This window comes from Tursiops truncatus, chromosome X (assembly GCF_011762595.2).
Source record: "Tursiops truncatus isolate mTurTru1 chromosome X, mTurTru1.mat.Y, whole genome shotgun sequence".
Classification (NCBI taxonomy): domain Eukaryota; kingdom Metazoa; phylum Chordata; class Mammalia; order Artiodactyla; family Delphinidae; genus Tursiops; species Tursiops truncatus.
In genome coordinates, this window is record NC_047055.1 from 27,936,786 (window position 1) to 27,959,263 (window position 22,478).

General features: G+C 42.9%; 2 protein-coding genes across 3 annotated transcripts in view; one reads left to right on the top strand and one right to left on the bottom strand.

Moving 5' to 3' along the window:
• Positions 1 to 12,388, top strand: part of TMEM255A (transmembrane protein 255A) — a 47,406-nt gene extending 35,018 nt beyond the window's left edge. The window contains exons 8-9 of the mRNA XM_019949411.3: positions 3,271 to 3,414; positions 10,025 to 12,388. Coding sequence (XP_019804970.1) covers positions 3,271 to 3,414; positions 10,025 to 10,183 — 303 coding nt within the window. The 3' untranslated portion in view covers positions 10,184 to 12,388. The remainder of the gene's footprint in view (positions 1 to 3,270; positions 3,415 to 10,024) is intronic.
• A 273-nt stretch (positions 12,389 to 12,661) lies between these two features.
• Positions 12,662 to 21,724, bottom strand: ZBTB33 (zinc finger and BTB domain containing 33). Of its 2 annotated transcripts, XM_019949546.3 has the most exons (3): positions 21,223 to 21,724; positions 19,056 to 19,076; positions 12,662 to 17,886 (listed from the first exon to the last, which is right to left on the bottom strand). In XM_019949546.3, exon 3 carries the CDS (start codon positions 17,882 to 17,884, stop codon positions 15,866 to 15,868), a length of 2,019 nt encoding a protein of 672 aa, XP_019805105.1. In that variant the 5' UTR covers positions 17,885 to 17,886; positions 19,056 to 19,076; positions 21,223 to 21,724; the 3' UTR covers positions 12,662 to 15,865. The 2 variants fall into 2 exon arrangements, with proteins under 2 accessions (XP_019805105.1, XP_019805104.1); XM_019949545.3 differs by lacking the exon at positions 19,056 to 19,076 and having other exon boundaries at positions 21,223 to 21,723.
• Positions 21,725 to 22,478: the final 754 nt, after the last annotated feature.

Here is a 22,478-nt window from a genome sequence, read left to right on the forward strand (position 1 = left end):
CCTTGGGGGCTGCAGGGAGGCCCAAGGGTGCTGGCTGATGAAGGGCATTCCTGAGGAGGGAGGCCAGGAGCCCGAAGCTGTGAGCTGGCAGCCTTCAAAGAGATCAGCTCAGAGCATCGTTTCCAGAGTTGTGGGAACCTGAAAGGAAAAAAGACGTCTTCTTTCCCTGACCAGAGGGGCTTGGTGAAAAGGGTCTTGAACAAATGTTTGATGACCAAAGTGCTTGCTGCCCAAAGATATAAGAATTTGAGGTGAATCTTTAAAAGGTGATGATATCTTGCCATTTTCTCCTACTTGATGTCTCTGGTTTAGAGTAAAGTGAGGAGAAGTCAAAGCGGCCTTCTCTCCAAAAGTCCGCAATTGTCTCAGAAGAGACTCAGTGTTGTCCAGGAGAGACGGCTTTGACCATTTCCTGTGCTACCTAGTAACTGTTCGTTTCACTGGAGCTCAGAATGCTACTGGTCAAAAAAGGGGCTCTCATAACTTAAGCCCCAGAACTATTGGTACAGAAATACACACACTCCTATATGCACACACAAGTAGAGATGGAGCCCAGATTTATTGGAAAATCAGAATTACTGATTTAAAACATAACCAGACCATGGGACTTCCCTGGTGGTCTAGTGGGTAAGACTCCATGCTCCCAATACAGGGGGCCCGGGTTCGATCCCTGGTCAGGGAACTAGATCCCACATGCATGCTGCAACTAAGAAGCCCACTTGCCGCAAGTAAAGATCCCGCATGCCGTGACAAAGGATCCTGCATGCCGCAACTAAGACCAGGAGCAGCCAAAATAAGTAAATATTAAAAAGAACAACAACCATAACCAGACCATTATTTGGGGCCATCCTTTTTGCTTCTCCCCTGCCTGACTCCTGACTTCACCCCCCTTCACTCCCTCAACCTCTCTTGGTGCCCGTCCATTTTCTCTACGTCCTCTACACTTCTCTTCTGTGGCTTTCTTGTGCTTATTTAATCTTCCGCCTGTGTTTCTTTCTCTAAATAGTCAACTTCCTTTCAAAGATTATCCTGGACCCCCAGCCTCGCTGCACGCACAAAACCTTTTCTAGATAGAGTTTACATTGCATGATTGCTTCTCTATGGTTAGGCTTAGTTTATTTGCATAGAAGAACTGGTTTCGTTTTGCAAGAGCTGGAGGGTGTGTTTTTAACTGACACAAGGCCAACAGAACATGGTTTCTCGGACTTCCTCAGGGATGACATTTCTTTTTGGAATCCTTGTGGAGAGGTAAGGGCATTTCTGAGCACTCTTCTGTAACGCGAGCCAGCCCTTGGAATGGTCAAGATCTAAGTTCTCTCCCACACAAGAGAGAGGCTGAGAAACATTTCTCTGGTTGTCTGTGAGCAGCATCATAATGACTGAGGCTTGTAACTCTTCAAACCTCCTAGAGATGTAAACAGTAACCCACTCCAAGGAAGAGAGCAACAGACTGTGTTGAAACTTGCTATAAGGGAGTTTCCTCTGCCAACATCCCACCATGGTTGCCTGTGACATTGCCGAAGCCTGCCCACACATTTTCATCACTTGAGAGGAAGCTTCTGCTCTCCGTTAGTGCAAAGTCGATACATACCAGAAACAAGACATGTTGATTTTACAGACAGCTGTCGATTATCCACATGAATGGAGGGGGTGTCAATGACATGGATGATGGAAAGAACATTTACCCACACCTTGACCCATGTGGCACTCATAAGGTACAGCGCACAGTCCTGCTTGGGAACTAATGAGCGGTGGTGGCTTCCTTGAGCAGTGTTTTGGCCTTGTTGAAATCTGCAGCCCCATCCTGGATAAGATTAGCTTTAACCCTTGAAGGGCTACACATGTCACCATGTTATAAGAATGGTATTAAATTCTTTCTGCATTGCTTTGTTTTCCCAAAAAGTGGGGGTGGAATCTGCAAGAATCCTTACAACTTTTATAAACCCTTTGTGATCGATCACATTTCTGTCACAGGAATAGCAATAGCCTTGTCCGTTTGGCATTTTGTATTTGGGGTCTCAATTTCTTCTTTTTCTTTTTTGTTTTTGAAAATCATACAAATGATTTCAACTTTTCTATAGGTTTGAATTTTTCAAAATAATAAGTTGTGGGGGAATGACACAAGTAATACATATTAATTGTGAAAACCTTGGCTATATAATTGAAAGTGAAGAGTCCCCATTTACTTCCTAGTACTGCTGCCCTCCCCAGAGACAACCATAGTTAACAGTCTGTTGTGAATCTTTCCAGATTAATTTCATTGACAAACACACATATGTGTATAATTGAGTCTTTATTTTTTACATAAACTGGGATTATGCTACATTAATGTAACATGGTGCCTTTTTTAAAAGATTTTATTTTTTAGAGCAGTTTTAGGTTCACAGCAAAATTGAGAGGAAGATAGAGAGATTTCCCATGTACCCCTTCCCCACACATGCATGGCCTCCCCCATTACCCACAGCCCCCACCAGAGGGGTGCATTTGTTACCAAGGATGAAGCTATATCGCCACATCAGAATCACCCAAAGTTCATAGTTTACCTTAGGGTTCACTCTTTTTTTTAAAAAATAAATTTATTTATTTATTTATTTTTGGCTGCCTTGGGTCTTCGTTGCTGCGCACAGGCTTTCTCTAGTTGCGGCGAGTGGGGGCTACTCTTCATTGCGGTGCGTGGGCTTCTCATTGCGGTGGCTTCTCTTGTTGTGGAGCACGGGCTCTAGGCGCGTGGGCTTCAGTAGTTGTGGCTCGCGGGCTCTAGAGCGCAGGCTCAGTAGTTGTGGCGCACAGGCTTAGTTGCTCCGTGGCATGTGGCATCTTCCCGGACCAGGGCTCGAACCCGTGTCCCCTGCATTGACAGGCGGATTCTTAACCACTGCGCCACCAGGGAAGCCCCAGGGTTCACTCTTGCTGTTGTAATTCTATGGGTTTGGACAAATGTATAATGACATGTATCCATCATTATGGTGGCAAACAGTATTTTCACTGTCCTAAAAATACTCTGGGCTCTGCCTATTCATTCCTCTCCCCAACCCCAACCCCTGGCAACCACTAATCTTTTTATTGTCTCCATAGTTTTGCCAATGGCTTGTTTTTGTTGTTTTAATTTAACAATATATCCTGGACAACTTCCCTGTCACTAAATATAGGTGCACATCATTGTTTATCAGTAGCTCCATAGTATTCTGTAGTACGAATGTACCATGGTTTATTTAACCATTCTCCTAGTGATGAACGTTTATGTTGTTTCTAATTTATGTTTTTCTGCAGAACCCAGCTCTCCCAGCACTGAACTGTTCTGTTGAAAATGCCCATCCGACTGTTTCTTACTACGCTCGTCCTCAAGTGGCATCCTATAATACCTACTACCATAGCCCTCCTCATCTGCCACCTTATTCTGCTTATGACTTTCAGGTATGTTTTGAGAGAAAAAGAACTCTCCATTACCCTTGCTCTCACTCATGCTGTCTCGTTCTCTCCCTAATTATGGACCCTTCCTAATATATATGACGTAGCCAGGCTCTCTATCCCTGAGGGCCTTTAGCAGCCTGTGGGTACCAGTGACTAGCTTAAGGACTGCATAGGCAGGCAATGATGGGAGAGATGGGGAGTGTGGGAAAGACACAAGAGGAGAAGAAACAGAATGAGGGAAGAAAAGGGGAGAGGAGATAGGATCCAGGTGTCCCAAGTTGCCTTGACCTACACTGAGGTACTCATGAGTATGTCACCACGGACCCCTGTCCAACAATGACCTTTTCCATTTCTCTGCCACTGGGAGAGGCCTGCCTCCTTAGCACAAGGGCATTCTGAGCCACACACGGGTTTGAATCAAATCTGTAATGAGGAAGAAGTCCCTTCTTTTTCTCCAGACTTCCTAACTGGGACTCTACAGAGAAAATATTTTTTATAACACCCTCCTCCCCTTCTTTTGCCTTGTTATCACGTGGGTCAGAAATAAGTGTTACCAAATTTGCCCTTTACCATTTTCCTTTTGAGCTAAGACTAAGCACAGAAGAACAGAACCCAAAAGGCACTTAATTAAAAGGAATTCATTGTATGCAGAGCACTGAACTAGACACTTCAGGAAAACAAACGAAACAGTCTTTTAGGCATTTACAGTGACCCTAAACCCTGGACCACAGAAGGATGGGATTACACTCGAATCTGTTTAATTCAAAATTTGGGGACTAAGGAAATGCCTTTGAAAGGAGGGAAGCTCATAATGAATTTACTTCTATTGACCAAGAGCCCTGAATGCTCCAAGGGGACATAAAAGCATGACTGTTTGGGGGTGGTCCCAATTAACCAGCCAGTTGAGAAAAACAGAGCCCTTGGGCAACCTAATTTCCACTTCAGATTAACAAAATAATTGAAACTGAAAAACCCCCTATTTAGTTGAATAAAGTGTACTTTGGTTTGGTTTACATACTGTACAGGGAGGTCTGGGACTCTATATGGCAATAGGAATACGTACCTATAGTGTGAAGATGGATTTGTTTGCTGTCATAAAATACAGCACCAGCACAAGGAGGCATCCATTAAAGTTTGGGAAAAGATGTTAGAACTTGTTTTAAAGCCTACTGTATTCACAGGTAGACAACTCAGGGAACTTGTTCCCCAAATAGGCAATATAGACCGGAAAACACAAATAAGTTCTAAAAGGGCATAGATAATTGCAGTAGTGACAGAGGCAAAGGAATCCTTAAAAAGAATGCAGGGATGTTGAACCTAGCACAGGAGGGTCACCATTCTTTGGGGACGCCCATAATAAAAACTCATCCTGGGACAGAGGGGCCATGCATGGCTCCCAAGAGGCTGCTTCCATATTTTTACATCGAAGTAAATTATATTGACTATATTGATTTTAGGACTTTTCACTTTATAACGAACCCCTGAAGTAGTAACAATAACCTCCTTGGTGATGGCTGCTGCAAGCTCTGAGACAGGAAGCCCCTGTTTAGGGGATGGAGCCATCTCTCTGTCTATCATTCCTCATTCAAACACTACCCCAGGCATGAAAACAAGATTGCCAATGCTAGTGGTGGCCCAGGCTGTTGGTTTCAGTTCAGTCAATGTTGACTCTGTGTTCCCATGTGCCAGGAACTGTGCCAGGAGCTATGGATGTAGAGATTGAATGAGACATAGGCCCTGCATTAAGAGACCAGTCTAGGGACCTGAAGGGGACTGGTTAGGGGACAGCAGTGGGGACAAAACAGTAAGTAGACTATTACCCAGAGTGCTATGGAAACCCAGACACAGGGTACCTAACTCAGAGAAGGGATCCAAATCTAGCCACCTAACCCAACCCTACACCGTGGGCTCAAAGCAGGCACTTCAGGGATTTGTGGAAGCCTCTGCTTTTTAATGAAAGCTCCTATTCAATGAGCACCTACTATGTACCAAGCATTGTGCTAAGTGCTTTACAGATATCATCTCATTTTTGTCGTTTGAGGGAAATAACTCTTGTCATTGCCATTTTTAAGTTGAGATGACTGAGTCATGGAGGAAGTAAGTAACCTCTCCACAGTCACAGGGATGGTAAGTGGAGGACAAGAATATGTATCCAGGTCTGTCTGATGCCAGAGATTGGCTTGAGGGATTCTTTGGAGAAGCTATAAGTCTGAGTATAGCACTGATCTTTTCCCCAGTTAATTTTAGGATATTTACGCATTCTACTGGTTTAAATTATGGGCTTCCTAATCATTGACTCAGAAAGGGTCTCTTTACTCTCTCTCTCTCTCTTTTTTCCATTTGGCTGTGCCATGCGGCTTGTGGAATCTTAGTTCCCTGACCAGGGATTGAACCCGTACCCTTGGCAGTGAAAGCGCAGAGTCCTAACCACTGGACCGCCAGGGAATTCCCTTTACTTTCTCTTATTATGTTATTAAATTGCTCCCCACTCCAAGGACTTCTGGGACACTTCTTATACCTCTCCTGGTTCTTTCTGTAGGTTCAAGCCGTCTTTTGTATTTCGTTTTTGGAGATTTTATAAATTTATGGGTTTTAAGGTGTATGTTTTTAAGTGATTTGTTTCCTTCTAGAACTTACAAAGTATTTCACTTTAGTATTTGAGTGGAGCTTTCTTTTGTTCACCAAGTTCCATTCCCTTATTGTTTCATAGGAGGAAATACCAGTCTTTCCCCAAGAAAGCCAAGAGGATGAAGGAACATCTGTTATGTTCCCAGATAAATAGAAAGTAGTCAGCAAAACGCACACCATCTCTGACAATAAAACCATCAGAAGCACAGACCTACCCAAAAAATAAAAAGCCAGAGCTCCCTTAGTCTCATCTCAGATTGTAAAAGGGCCCAAATCATAGCAGGAAAACTGACCTTTCTAGACTTTCTCCTGAATGACTTCCCCATTCTGGTCATTTCCAAATAGGACTATTTATGTCACTTTGCCTTTGAAGACTTCTCTTTCCTTTTTATCCCAAGGCTGATAGAAGGAAGAGGAGATTTATAGGGTTTTGTTTTCACCCCTCAAAGTCATGCTCTTATTGGGTAGCTGTCCAGTCAGGAAGCTTGGGAAACGTTTCTTGTGGTCAGACGGGAGCGAGGACGTGGGTCTGGTCAGCGGCCCTGAGGATGTTGTGACTCTTGCAAATGTTGGACTCCAAGGCGTCCAAGCTTAGAAGTCAAGACTGCTGGTGCCTCCTTGCTCACCTCCCCAGCGCTCACTTCTCTTGCCCCTTGCACTCATTTCCCCATGGCCAAGCAGTCCATATCCTGTAGGGTATAAAGCATCCGTTTCTACTTCTGGGAAATTCAACCCAGTGTAGCTTTGGGGTAAATCCCTTAAGGCTTCCAGCCATACTCCCCAGTCTGGCCTACTGGGCCAGACCCGCTATTTCACTCTAGCCATTTGGTGAATCGCCAAGTTTAGCTTAAAACAAAAGCCTCTGCAAAATGCGAGCACCTCTGTTTATGCTCTTTATTAAATCACATGAAGGTACTCTAGGTTTCGTCGTAGCCACTGAACAGGACCCATTATAAATCGGGCCCCTTGAATGAGAGAGTCGCGCTAGTCCGGGGGGAGGCGGTAGATGGCGTAGGTTGCTGAGAGCCTTAGGAGGCCGCCGCTGCTGCCGCCACTCAACTTTTTATTTCCCCTCTCCTGCTGAGGTTCTCCTTGCCTCTCCTCCTTTCTCTTGTTTCTGATCCCTCCCTTTTTCTTCCTCTTCCTTTTCTCTACTCTTCTCTCCGTCTCCCCTGGCTTTGCTTTCTGGGTCAGAAGCAGAGGGGGAATGCAAAGAACCAAGAGACCCTGGATTTCACCCTTGGGACACAGCATCTTTTGCTGGTACCCTTTATCACCCGGCCAGTTCCGGGGCTCTTTTTGGAGTCACTGCCTCCCAGTGCTTCCGAAGAGAGAAGCACACGTGACAGAAACGCACAAGGGTCTTGCGGACTGTGGGTCTGCATGGGGCAGGGAGGGGCAGGCTAAGGCGGGAGAGAGAGCCCGCTCCCTCCTCTGTAGCTCCACCGCCCTAGGCCACCCCAGCCTCTAAGCAGCAGCTCGGGAAGCTCTAGCTGACCAGGCCCAGCAGCAGGCTATTTAGATGCTTTTCATGCTTTTCATGCTTTGTGGTGCGAAAGGATTCAAAGCTCTGTTCTTCTGAGCTGCCTGTCCCTAGTCAAGTCGACTCTTAGGCAGGAACCAAAATGCGCTGGGCCAGCTCTCCAGCTGCAACAAAGCCAGATCTTTCCCAAGGTGCCTGCCTGTTGCTAGGAAACTATGCACTGGTACGGTGGGCGACCCCCCCCCCCCCGCCCGCAACAAATCCCAAGGGTGTGTGTGGACTGCAGCCAGTTAGCTCCCTAGCTCTGCCAGGAGCCCTTTGAGTTTATCCCTAAGACTCCCAGCATCCTCAAAGGGAAGTGAGAAGCATCCCACCCCCTTCCCCCTTAATACTTTCCCAAACATGAAACTGAGAAGTGAAAACCCAAGGCCGTTGTACCACCCCCTCTTATTATCAAAGTGTACAACTGCCACCCACGGCAGCTGCTACCCACGGCAGCCTTTTACTGCCTCTCAGGACGGAACGGCCTTTAGCTCCACCTTCAGAAACTTGCCCCTCCCTTCTGTGGCTGGGCCACAGAGAACTGGCCTCCTGGCTCTCACTATCCTGGAACGGGATTTAGAAGGGCAGAGTGGCACATCCCCGGCCACAGAGATCTTGTCCCTGGTGGGTTTTTGCTCTCCTCTCTGGTTTAAGAGGACAGCGTTCTTAGTTGAGGAAAGCAACAGAAGAGGAGGGAGAGAGAGGAGAGAGTTGTGCAGGGCGGAGTGGAAAACTAGGAAATCACGATTCCAGTGTCTTAGAAAGCATATCTCCTCCTGGAGGGAGGAGAAATTTTGAGATTTTTGGAAGGAATCTGGCTTGTCTCGAGTCCACTGCCTCAAGTTCTTTTGTCTTTAAAGGCTTTCTATGACCCTGTCATTCCTTCTCTCAGATCGAAAGGATGGATGTGATGGGGAAGGAGGGGATGTTGGCCGCTACGGCCTCTTCTCAGTCCTGACATTATGTGGTGGGAGATGGAGATTTCAGTGTCTCAAGCAAGACCTAGAAAGCAGGACAACGCTTTCTAAGGAGTGCAGAGGTCAGGACTGGTGCTAAGGAGAATCAGCCAACTGGTCTCGGGCTCCAGATACCTCATGGCAAGGCTGACTCTAGATTGCTCTAGGCCTGAAAATGACGTGATCTACTTAGACTCCGGCCAGCTGAACAAAGAAAAGGCATTGACCTCCCCAGACAGCACTTGAACTCTTGAGAAATTTTTTGATTTAAGTGGGTCTTTTTTTTTTTAATATAGCAGTTCCTCCTAGAGCTAAGGCACAACAGAAAATTGCAGTTCTGCAGCCCCGTTCGTTGGCTTACGTTTCCTCTTCCTGAGAGCCTAAAACTGGCCTCCTGCCTCTTGCCATCCCTATAGACCCCTCCAGCCTTCAGGCCTCAGCCATGCTCCACCACTGGAGCAAGGCAACAGTACCCACAAGATGTGACCGTAGTCTTTGAAAATAGATTTTATTTAAAAAAAAATCATACCAAGTTCATCTTCTATGCTCCTGAAGTTAGAGTACCTCCTACTTGCCAAGCACTGTTCTGAGCTCTGGGGGAGAGAGCAGTGAACAAAACAGGCCAACTCTCCTTGAGCAGGAAAATCATTAGGGTCAAGGGTATATACATGGGCCAGGGAAAGAGAAGTGGCAGATGACTCCTAACACTCCAGTTCACTGGGTATTTTTTTTTTAACCCATATCTCGCTCCCTTCCCAAAGACTACAAAAGTTAGACAGCACCAAGTAAGAGTCCTCAGTGTCCTTGCAACCTGGTAGATCGCTCCTCACTCTTACCTTTGTGATTCTTACCTCCACGCCTTTGTTCCTCTTTGCCCTCCGACATACCCTGCACTTTGGGGTGGTGGGCCACAGTTAAGATGAAATAGAAATTGTTGGACTTCAAGTTAGAAGACCCCAGATCCAAGAAAGCCATTTAACCTCTCTGACCTTAGTTTTTTGGTTTTGTTTTGTTTTGGTCTGTGAGATGGGCTCTGTGATGATATATTTTTGTAGCAAAGACTTTCCCAGGTATTAATGGCTTAACCTCAAATATTCTTAAGGCCCAAACTACCTTTTTGAAGACTAGTTGGGATGCTGTTGCCATGGCTCAGGGGGTAGTTGTTGGAGGCTTGAGTTATAAACGTGGTAAAGGGAGTGATGGATTCCAGAGACGACACAGAAGTAGGAGCAACAGGGTTCGGTAACTGACTGAATGAGGGGTCCAAAGGGAGGGGTGGGGGAGGATTCCAAGGCCTCTCTGCGTGAGCTCTGCAGCCTGAGTGACTGAGAGAAGGTGGGACCAGCTCAGTTTCATGCCCCTCATTAACCCTGCGAGGTTTAGGAACTCTTGGTTGTTCCAAACAGAAACACACTGGGTCCGTATTCATTTTAAAATAATGACTGACATTGGAGAAATGCAACCTCACTGCCTAAACTGATGTTGTTCTATTTTGATTACACAGCATTCCAGTGTCTTTCCATCCTCCCCACCCTCTGGACTTTCTGATGAGCCCCAGTCTGCCTCTCCTTCGCCCAGCTACATGTGGTCCTCGAGTGCTCCACCCCGATACTCTCCACCCTACTATCCGCCTTTTGAAAAGCCACCCCCTTACAGCCCCTAAAGAGGAATGTCTGCTGGCTATTGAGATTATTGTGGCTTTTATATTTCTGCTTTAGTGGAAGTGTGTAGGGTACAAACTTTAAAGTGTGATTCTTATGCATAAAGTTTTGCAATGGCCTGCCAGGCTAAGGAAAGATAGGGAAGAAGCTTATTTGTTATCAGTGCAGAGCAGGGGTGGCTAGACTGAGCCCAGCACTTCCAAGAAGGGCAGCGCAAGGCTGGAGAGCCATCCCAGCAAGCAGCTTGTCTTGTTTGGACCTGCATTACCCTATGGCCCCGCCTCTGTGTGCAGCAGAAGTGTGGTTGCCATCTGCTTCACTTTGTGTAAATGGAGTGTTGTCCTCCGGCCGTTGGCAGATCGCCACCCTAGCACCTTGGTTGAAGCGCCTGGCTTATAGGCCCTGTCTTTCCCTACCACTAAAGTCAGTCCCTAAGGAAAATTTCCCAGATGATGGGGCTACACGGTAGTTCCAATGAAGAGAGTTCTAAGATTTTGTTTGCTTGTGTCTGGATGCTGAAAAAAGCTGCCCATGTCTCTTACTCCTTTCTTCTCTGTATTGTAAAAATGGCTATTGTGATCATTCAGCTCAGCTTTTGTGATTGGTACCTCCCAAAGGGAAAAGTGCAATAGTCCTTTGAGTAGTGGGGAACAGGATTGATTGTTCAAGAAGCACTGAAATACACAGAACATGTGAGATGTTTTAAGTGGATCTCAGTTATACATCGGGTAACTTAGGAGACAGCGGTTCTACTACATGTTGCATTTGCTGCAGGAGATACAAATCTTACGGTTAAAATTGAGTTCAAAAATGCTAGATTAGGTTCTTGGGTCGTGTTATGATTGTTACTAATCTTTGTGACTGTTTATCTTCAAATATTGTGCTTCAATCCCAGCAAACCGCACGTATCCTGCACCCCACCCCAAAAGAATCATCTGTATTTTAATGCCACTGCTCTTATTGGTCCTTTTTTCTGTTGAGACCAATCATGACAGTGTTCAAGGTTATGAAAGTGTTACAATGCCGCTTTGTCTGCAATACCTCAAATGTAGCCAACTTGACAAATTCTTAAGTGTTATCGTAGATTTAAAATCCATCTGGCACATTGTGGTAGGTATTTGTACAGTTCTTTTAATTATACATAGCTTTAAACCTCAATCTGATGAATTTAACACTTCGGCACCATGCCTTCATTTCAGAATGAACACTTTCATTGTGATCTTATGTTAACCTGAGAATCGATTGATTTAAAGGAAGATTGATAATCCTATACTTGTACAACATAAAAATACAGGGCTACAGGAGGGTACCTAATTAGACAGTTCTGCAAACACAGAACACATACAGGAAAAATTTCCAGCCAATTTCGCTACCTCCCAACTTCATGGATTAGAGGTAGCAGGCAAATGCTGGTGCTCCCATCTACCTTGTAGACACCCAGCCATCAAGAGTTACCAAGGTACAACCAGTGTGCTCATTGTTCACAGTAAATGTTGGCAAAACATTCAGTTTAACTTTCGGCATCACGACTGATGTCTCATCTGGATTTCAAATCTGAACAACTATAATCCTTTTGTGTTATATAAAGTTACTATTATTTTCTACAGTTCTGAGCATATTAAAATTCTATTGGATTTCAAAAAGGGACTAATAACCAATTGACTTACTATACAAATATCAACTTGTAATACTCAATGAAATTTCTTGCTGTTTACACTTTACATTTTGCTTTAGTGAACGTGTATGGGTATTTAATTTTTTTAAAGGCACCATTACATAGTATATCCTACATTCATCACATTTCTTAAAGTGTCAAGATTCTATGACTCATTTCTATGTATTTTTCTTACTTTACAAAGTAACTTGAAACAGTATAGATTTTGTAACACTTAATTTGAGCAGCTTCTTTTTTTATCACATTGAACTATAAAAAGTGCATGTTACCTTAGAAAAGTTAATATTTGCTGCTTTACTCTTTTGCAAAAACATTTGCTGTAATGAAGGAATTTGTATTTCCAAAATGTACCTTGACTGCATTTTGTAATATTTACTGCTTTATTCCTAATTCTGCTTTAAAGTATTGAACTGGGCATGAAACATTAAAATATTAATCCAGAACCTGTATAACTGGATGTTGCTTAAAATCTGTATCACTGCCATGTTGGAAACCCAGACTGCTTTTGTGATGTTTCAAATTAATAAAACTATCCTCCTCCTTATCAACTTACATGTGTCTTCATGGAATCAACAGAAGTATCACAAACACTCTAAAGCAACTGACAGCAGCTGACTCACTTTTGACTATTATGGTTCAAGATACAATGGGCATGTGATTAACCAACATATAAAACCTAATGGGAAATTCTGTCATGCCGTCATCAGAAATACAGTTCCAGTCTCCTGCTACAAAAACTGAAAAACAACAGAACATAAGCTATGTAATTTCTGAAAGAACATCTTGTAAAAAATGCACTCAAAAATCAGAATTAAAACATTTTATTTTTGCCATAAGAAGCTCTACGAACTAATATCAGGTAACGGTTAATGAAAAGTAGAACTTAAAGTCATGACAGAGAAGAGTGAACAAGTATGAACATTACAGTATTGGATGGAAATGAACAAGGTTTCATATGATTGACAGAGATGAGAAAGCCAGTGCTGCTGAATTAGTATTTAATTCTTTAGAATATGCACGCCTTGACAATACAAAATACCTTCATCATTTTTACCATTTGTTTTATCTTTTTGGTACAATGGGAAAAACCCAGCATCAATTCCTCATAGCGGTTGTGTGTGTGGGATCATTACCACCAAAATGATAATCATTTAAGATTTATTCTAAAGTGAATCTTGCAAGATTGCTACAACATTTAAAAATCTTTGCTTAGGGGCTTCCCTGGTGGCGCAGTGGTTGAGAGTCTGCCTGCCGATGCAGGGGACACGGGTTCGTGCCCCGGTCCGGGAAGATCCCACATGCCGCGGAGCAGCTGGGCCCGTGAGCCATGGCCGCTGAGCCTGCGCGTACGGAGCCTGTGCTCCGCAACGGGAGAGGCCACAACAGTGAGAGGCCCGCGTACCGCAAAAAAAAAAAAAAAAAAAAAAAAAATCTTTGCTTTGTTTGAGCACTTTCATTTTGTCATCTTTTAACAAATTGCTATTTCAAAGTTCCTATCCAGAATATTTATAGGTAATTTAGCATAGGAGCAAATCTGAAGCCAACTTGAAAGGAAAAAAAGGAAGTTCAATTGCCAGAAAACTAAGTATAAAATAGGAACACCCCATGACAAGCTTTGAACAGCCTCTTGCCACAGATTTCCAACCCCATAAATATTGGGGGTGAATGGTTTTAATCCCAAAGGAGTATTCTGCATGAATTCTGAACTTTGTATATAGAGACTTGTAGAAAAACAGAAGACCCTGACATACATGCAAGTAAAAGTCTTCTGGCAAAAATACAATTTAAAGTGATTTTTCCAGTTTTCCTCCTCCCAAAAAACTCTAGAAGATACCTTCAGTAGGCCAAGTTGAAATTTCACCCTCAGAATTTACATAGAGCACAGCAGCAGCAAATAATTATATCCAGATAATTAAGAATGGATAGTTTTCCATTATAGAATTAACTCCTGGTTTGTCATAATGGCCTTGTAGAAACCACCAAGTTTTATTATGACAAACTAATTTACCTAGCAGTTTAGTCTGAAAGGACTGGAAGCTCTGCTGATATCAGTATCATTCACACTTGTAGAAGAATTATGTCTAACTGGTAAAACAGCATTAATGAAACAAACAAATTTCCACTGAAAAGATTTCAGAGTGTACCCTATAGTCAAAGAGTAATGTTATCAGTACCTACAAAGAAAGGAAACAGATATTGCAATTCCAGAGATCAGACTCTTAAGTTGTAAGGTAATTAAAAAATTTCCAAGGATTAGTTTACAAAATGGTCTTAAGGTCTCAACTCACAGAACAGAAAACGGAAAGATGCACATCATTCTAATCCTTGGTAAAGCAAAGGAGTATATTATTTTTCTTTCTTCTCATATTACTGCAAATACTGATGCCTGATACCCTCAGCTACCATCTTAAGAAACACTGAAACCATTATCTTCAAGTCTAGATTACTGTAAGAATGACGTATACATGAGAAATTATGATTAAAGCTTTAAGTTCAAAGTCAAGAAATAGACTATTTTCAAAAATACGTGGTTAAGGAGAAAGAAAATATCTATGTTGAATTAAGAAATACTTAAGCAAGGTTACAAATGACTAATAACTATGCACAACAATCTTTTTCAATATCTATTAATTTTTTTCCTTTGCAAAAATTCATTTACAGAAGTTCGACAAGTCAATCCTGTTATAAATGCTAGGCTATATATTTGTTCCAACCTGCTTCCCTTTTAGTACTAGCACTTCAATAAGTTTTTACTTTATTTTCTAAGTGTTTAAATATGTGTCATTTTAAAAGGGAGAAAGGTGGTATTTATTGTTCTCAAGATAAATGGGAATCAACAAGCCTATTTAACTTCCACGTATAGCTTCTGAATGCTATAATACTGCAGCAATTTGCAGATGGAATGGAACTTATTTTAGAAGGAGTAAAAACCTAAAAGGTCTTGCTGAAAGGAAAATACTAGATCACTGACTCAACTATGTCAAATAAAAACTTCCTATTAGAGATTCTAAGTAATATGAACATTTAAAAATATATGCCAGTAGCCTCCCGCCCAAAATATACAGGCGTCTCATTTGTGAAATTTGTCATTTATAAAGATTTATACATAAAGATTAATTTGGTGGCTTTCAGATTCAAAATTTGAAAAATGTCATGGGAATATTTTTAACCATAACAAGCAAAAAGGAAATCTCCATTTACTTCCATTCTCTGTCGCTATCATATAAGAGTGCAGAATTCAAAACAAATGCGACAGATCATTTCACCTCTTCCTGTCTGCACTACAGAGATTTGTTTTCCTTTAGTATTTTTGCCCATGGAAACCACACTGCAAAGGTATATATACAGTAGTCCAGCCACAGGTCTTTTCCAGACTATGGCAATAAAAGCAAGGTTTAATTCTAATTAGCTAAAACTACTTCATTGTTCAAATGAGAGATTTGTCTGCACGGCCATTTTCATGAGGGGCAGGAGGTTGCTATCCATTTGGGTTAGCAGAATACACAACCAAGCAGAGATTTATTCTGAAAATTTCCAGGACAACTTTAGAAGTTCTTGTTTACTTTTTATGCCATATATAAGACACAACACATTTATAGTCTCAATAATAAGAAAATTGAGAATCATCAGTAAAGTGCTAACACGGAAGGGGAAAGTTGCAAGATATACTAGGGTATGCTAATAACTCCAGTTATTTTCAAAGAACATTCAGACTGCTTCAAATTCTATTCAGGAAACTATCTCTCCAAGCTTTTTTTTTCTTTTTGCCTCTTTTAAATGTGCTGAAAGCTAACTATAAAAATGGATACTTGGGGGGGAAAAACTTCTCAATCTCTATTCAAACTTTCAGAATAATTTGCTTCTAAAAAATTATCAACAAATAATCCAACTAGACTACCTTCAGATGACATGGCAGATCAAATCAACTTGTTTTCACCTTTGTTTTACAGGTCTTCTGAAAGCCCTGACCCTTAATCCAAACCAAAACTTTCTGATATTTCAAAGGAGTTCAATAAGATTCTGGTATTATAAATTCAAACTCAGTACTGCCATCTGTTACATTCTGTTTAAAAATTGAATCATTTTCCTGCTGAATAAAAATATCTTCCCAGGTCATTGGCTTGTTCTGAGGAGTAGATGTGGTCCCTACTGGAGGTTCTTTCCCAGCATCAACCTTATACCCAATACCATCATCCTTCATGACAGGCATGGTGCCTGACTTATCAGAAAGGTATGCATATTGTCTGATCTGTAAAGACCTGCATGGATGTAAACGATAAAGCTTTGAGTCTCCAGAAGGATCTTGACTATGAACTGACTTTATGTGTGAAGACATAAACTGATAGTTGATGAAAGACTTGCCACAGGCCAAACACTGATACCTTCTCTCCCCTGTGTGATGAATTTCATGCTTTGTGCGATATTCTGCAAGAGGAAATACCTTCTCACAGTAACGGCAAGGATACTTCTTCTCCCAAGAATGAATGTTAAAATGTCTCCGCAAGCTTGTCAGACAGACATATGACCTTTTGCATACAATACAGATATAATAGACCCTTCCATCTACTATTAACTCATAGTGATCATCATGTTTTACCTTCATACGTTTATTTGCCGTCTCACTGCTAGATGTTTTTGGTATCTCATTCTCAAGTCTGGCCTCCCCTTCGTCAGGGTCATCTTTGACAGGGATCACTATATCATAAGTATCTTCACCAATATTTGCATAAACCTTGCAACCCGTCGACAAGCCTTCAATTTCAGTAGCTGTATCTAAAGTAATAATCTTCTGACCCTCCATTAGATGTTTCGATCCTAAACCTGGATCATTAGTGTTTCTAGTAATTATATCTGAAATTTTTAAAGAATTAGAAAGTGGCTCTTGCAGAAGTGTAGGAATCTGCATCTTCTGTATCAACGATCCATCAAAAGCGGTATTTGGGGGGATCTCAGCCTGTGGGACCAAAGACGTATTACTGACCGCCGAGTCTGGACTGGAGCTAATAGTGTCATCATCATCATCTATAATTTCCTCCTCCTCCTCTTCATTGGCCTTGTTTCCTGTTAAAACAGCATTGTTTGGTGGCTGCTGATTCTGCACAAGTACATTGATTGAAGGAGACATATGATTTGGAAGTGAAGAACTGACATTTGGTGGTGTAGTAAGTGATGTCTGATTTAATAAAATGATGTTGGGAGTCAGATGTGTTGGGGCCGAGGATACCAATAATTTTTCACTTCCTTGTGTTTGGTTCAGAGTTGCCTGATTCACAGAAGTAGGAAGTTTCTGAGTAGGTGTGATATTTGTTAAAGGGGGAGAGCTATTGCTCGCACAAGGTGCAACATCTGAAATAGCAACAGAGCCTGGGTTAGGCTGGACCTCTGCCACTGTATTGGTACTTGGCAAAGTCTCCTTTGCAGGCAGAATCTCAGAGCAGAAAATGACGTCATCGTCGTCATCATCTGAATCGGTAACAATGATCTTTTTCATCTCATAATCTTCAGCAGATAAGGAAAAAGACTCTGTTATAATTGGCATTATAGTGGCCCCATTTTCTTGGGCTTCATCTTTTGATTTTTGTATTTCAAGGTTCTTGTCACTAGAACCAGGAGGTAAGGTTTCTGCATTACCATCCTGAGCTGTACCTGAGATGCTTTTAACCTGTGACAATGGGACACCAAGCTCTGCTATAAATTTAACTCCTAATAACTGCCCTGATTTAATTAACTCATCAAGTAAATCTGATCTAACACGAACAATTTTAGAACTATAGATATAATTGAGAATTTCTGCAAAGATCTCTGCTCTTATAAAGCTCAGTTCAACAACTTGCCCAGCAACTGAGAAGAGCTGATGGAAGTAAGTACTAGAAGCTGAAAGGATGTTCCTGTGGGCTCGGAATTTTCGGTCTTCCACAATAACGGTAACATCACAGAAGAGTCCATGGCCGCGTTGCTCATTCAAGGAGTTCAGCAGACTGCCAGAGTATTGAATGTCTGTAGCAGAAATCAGTTTTCTACTCTCCATGCCTGTAAGAGAAAGGGAAGGGGAGGATGGGAGATTAGGAAAGAAGGACAAAAGCACTTCATCATTCAGAATTTCAGCTACAGCATCATTAACTAGTTTACTGGAGTTTTACCCGAAGTTTGATATAACTTTTTGGTTTTTATATAAATTATTCTTACAGGCTGGTTTTTGGACCACATGTCAAATCTCATGACTTTCCCCTGAGAAGAGACAAGCCAGTTTTAAATTGATCTACAGATTTGAACATTAATCTCTTCCTTTGAATCTTAGATTCATGCATCACCACTAGGCTAGTTTTAAAGACTAAAATTAATTTTCTTAGTTCCAATTTTGGATTTTCTCCTCAAGAAGAGTTAAGAGTTAATTTTTTTTTTTTTTTTTTTTTTTTTTTTTTTTTTTTTTTTGCGGTACGCGGGCCTCTCACCGCTGTGGCCTCTCCCGTCGCGGAGCACAGGCTCCGGACGCGCAGGCTCAGCGGTCATGGCTCACAGGCGCAGCCGCTCCGCGGCATGTGGGATCTTCCCGGACCGGGGCACGAACCCGCGTCCCCTGCATTGGCAGGCGGACTCTCAACCACTGCGCCACCAGGGAAGCCCAAGAGTTAATTTTTAACTGTCTTAAAACTTTAAGAAAAATCTTCATCATGAACACATAAAAGTTATTTCACCTGTAAATGAATGTTTTGAATGTCAGAAAAGCTTGGTGTGTGCAACACTGAGTCCAAAATATGTAGTCTTCCTAAATTTTAACTTATCTTTAAGAACATATTCAACAGCTATTCCCTGCAGCCAGTGACTAAATCAGAATTTATAAACACTGGCAATTATTACCTCTATTATTTTTCTATTCTTACTTTGATTGGGATGCCTCATCTGGATAAACTATGAAACACCTTTCTTACCCTCTCCTCTTTCTTCTTCCCCTTGCCACTTCCCCTCACCTGCCTACCCTTACAATCTCCAGAGGCGGAATGTTAAACAGAGTGCCAAATGAAGTCAACAGATGCTGTTGTGAAAAAATAAAACAAAGGAAAAGAAAAGTTTACCATTTCTTAAAGCTCATTTGCATGAAAACACAAAACATTGAATTTTGTTGGTAAAGAATTATGAGCATTGATATGAGAACTTTCTTCACACCAAATGAACTAGTGAAAATTAAGATATAAACTTACTGGAACAGAGCAGACATCACTCTAGAAAAAAAGGGGAGGGGGACTGTCAATAAATAGTATTGCTGTGTACCACCCCCAAAACAATTTTTGGCACTTTGCAGAAGATATATCCAATAACAATGACACGGAATTTAAATAAATAAATAGATAAATAAATACATGTATATATAATTAAAAATTAGTTGACCTGAGAAAACCATAATTCAAAAAGAGTCATGTACCACAATGTTCACTGCAGCTCTATTTACAATAGCCAGGACATGGAAGCAACCTAAGTGTCCATCAACAGATGAATGGATAAAGAAGATGTGGCACATATATACAATGGAATATTACTCAGCCATAAAAAGAAACAAACTGAGTTATTTGTAGTGAGGTGGATGGACCCAGAGTCTGTCATACAGAGTGAAGTAAGTCAGAAAGAGAAAAACAAATACCGTATGCTAATACATATATATGGAATCTTAAAAAAAAAAATGGTTCTGATGAACCTAGGGGCAGGACAGGAATAAAGACGCAGACGTAGAGAATGGACTTGAGGACACGGGGAGAGGGAAGGTTAAGCTGGGATGAAGTGAGAGAGTGGCATGGACATATACACACTACCAAATGTAAAATAGATTGCTAGTGTGAAGCAGCCGCATAGCACAGGGAGATCAGCTCGGTGCTTTGTGACCACCTAGAGGGGTGCGATAGGGAGGGTGGGAGGGAGACGCAAGAGGGAGGGGATATGGGGATATATGTATATGTATAGCTGATTCACTTTGCTGTACAGCAGAAACTAAACATTGTAAAGCAATTATACTCCAATAAAGATGTTGAAAAATAATAAAATAAAATAGATAAGCGGGGGAAAAATTAGTTGATAAGTACTTTTGGTAAAGAAACACTTTTTATTGCTAATATTCTTTCTCTTTAGAGTTACCAAAGTAGTACCACTGTCACAGTTCTTAAGTTATATACACGTGGAAGACAGGGCGTCTCAAATATCTTCTAAATTTTTCAAAATAATAGCTTAAAAACAAAAAATAGGAGAAAAGTCTAGAAATCAAGGATTTAAAACATCATGTTATAAGACATTGCTTGTTAACGGTACCAAGGAATTCCAGGTTACCATAAAGGCATTCATCAGAAAGGGTGACCTTTGGACAGCGAGCCAGCAACCTGGGCTACCGAAATATGGGGATTTCGACACAAGTCCCTCTTCAGTGGATAGATAGGTTTTCTGAATACGGTCCCACTATTTTTGTCGTTTGCACATGGGTGTTCCCAATGGGGGAATGATTTAAATGTACGTGTCCAGGTGACACCGGGACTTGGTTTCATTTTGTTGTTTAGGTTACCTCCTCTTCCCTGTTAAGGTGGACCCAGGAACAGCACAAATCGGTCTGAACCCACCCTAACCAAGATTTGCGACCCGACTGTGGAAAAGCCGTTCCTCATTCCTGTGAGACAAATCCTTGACCGAGGGCAGGTGAAGGTGGGAAAGAGAAACACCACCCGCGAGACTGAAACAACCGACACGCGGCTCCCTGCGGCAGCTGAACCCCATCTTCCTCCTTCCACCCCCTCTTCCCATTCGCACCCGGCCGGCTGCAACCGAGGTTTTTAACCCCCATTCACGCGGAAAAGCAGCTTCTCGCAAATACAGATGGAGGTCCAGCCAGCACAGTCAGGGCGGGGGTAGTAAGGCGAGGCGAGCCGGGGAAAGTAGAAGGTGGCGAACCGGAGGGTGGGGTGTTGGGAGGGGATGAGGCCAAGCAGGCGGCATTGTTATGCCCTGGGAAGGGGACGGAAGGGGAGGATGGGCCAGGCCGAAAAGCTCTAAATCAAAGGGCTAGGAGGGGAAAAGAGGCGCAAAAAAGGCAGGCAGAGGGGCGAGGAAAACGCCGAGCGGTTCTCCGCGGTGGGCTCCCCACGCTCCGGGCCTACCCCGGGCGCCGGCAGACCCTCGGCCCCTGACGGCGGAGGGGACCGCGCCGCGGCCCTCCCGGTTCGTCCCCTCCTTCGCTCCCGGGCCCACACAAAGAAAGGGCCGGAGGAGCGGAGCCTCCGTCTCCGCCGCTTCCTGGTTCAAGTGAGGAGAAAGCGAAGGCAGGCGCGGCCCAGGGACGGAGGAAGCAGGCGCGATCCCTCGCCCCCTCCCGGGTCGCGGCCGGCTCCTCACCTGCTTCCCGGCGCTGCAGCTTCTCGTCGTCGGGCCGCGCGGAAGGGTGGGAGTCCTCCAACAACCAGAAGCCGGACTCCGCGGCGACTCGGCTCCTTCTTTAAACGTCGCTCCAGTCTTGGTCGACGTCGACGCGGCTACCGCCTCCCGCCGCCACCACTGCCACAGCTGCCCCAAGCCGCCGACAGAGGGCACCGCGCGGGGGCGAGGCGCCAAAGGCAAAGGCGCCCTCCTCTTCCGAGTGCGGTTCGGCTCTTTCCGGAGGGGCCCGAGCGTTAGGCCGCGCCGCTTCGGCGCCCCACTCCGCCTTCGGCTCCTTCCGCAGGGGGCGGAGGAAGACTGGGAAGTACCGGGAGAGCTCGGCCCCTTCCGGAGGGCGAAAGGGTGGGAAAAAGGAAAGATGGGGTAATGCGGTCACAAACGGTTGGGATGCGAGGGAAGGTAGTCGCTTTCGTCTACGTTCCGTGTAAGCTTCTAGGGAGTAAAAACTGAGAGACTAGACGGGTTTCATTTCTTTTGAAAGTTTGAAACTGCTCTATTTAATAGCCTGTTAGATGATAAACCACCTTGAAATATAATCAGAATAAATATAATCAAACAATGTATCGACTCATTATGATTTATGATAATCCAAGTTCTAGGATAACACGATGACAACTGCATTATAATATATACTTTGAAGAAATAAATTCAGTTTTTGGACAAGTACTATCTTCTTAACTGAATACTAAATGATGCAACACTATGTTAATTCCTTCATTTCAACTATCGTTTTCTGACCACCTGTTTGATCTGTACCAAATCTTATGTTAGGTTCTGTGGAATACAAAAATGAATAAACCAAGGTCTCTACCTTTTCAAAGAGCTCAGTAGATAGGTACTCAAACATCGACAAAATATTTGTAAGGTACAGAACACAGAGAAAGGAGTAGCAAACTGAATTTGAGCTGCATCTTGAAAGATAAATAATATTAACACTTGCATTGTTAATTTATTATTCTTATTTACATAGCATTTCCTCCTCAGAGGGCTTTACTGTCTGACACATGGTAGGTGTTCAATAATTGTTTAGTGAATGAATATATGAATGAGTTGTGCTAATTTTAAAAACTCTTCTGGTAATACACTTCCGACTGAGTACCACGATGAATGGAGCAATGGGATGGGTGTTTGGAGAGCAAAATATTTCCCTTTAGGCTGGTTATTGATCATATTCAACTAAAGAACAAAATAGCAGCATTTTCTTCAACAACTAG

Coding starts and splice junctions, on each gene's coding strand:
- ZBTB33 (XM_019949546.3), bottom strand. CDS start 17,884: ATGGAGAGTAGAAAACTGATTTCTGCTACAGACATTCAATACTCTGGC.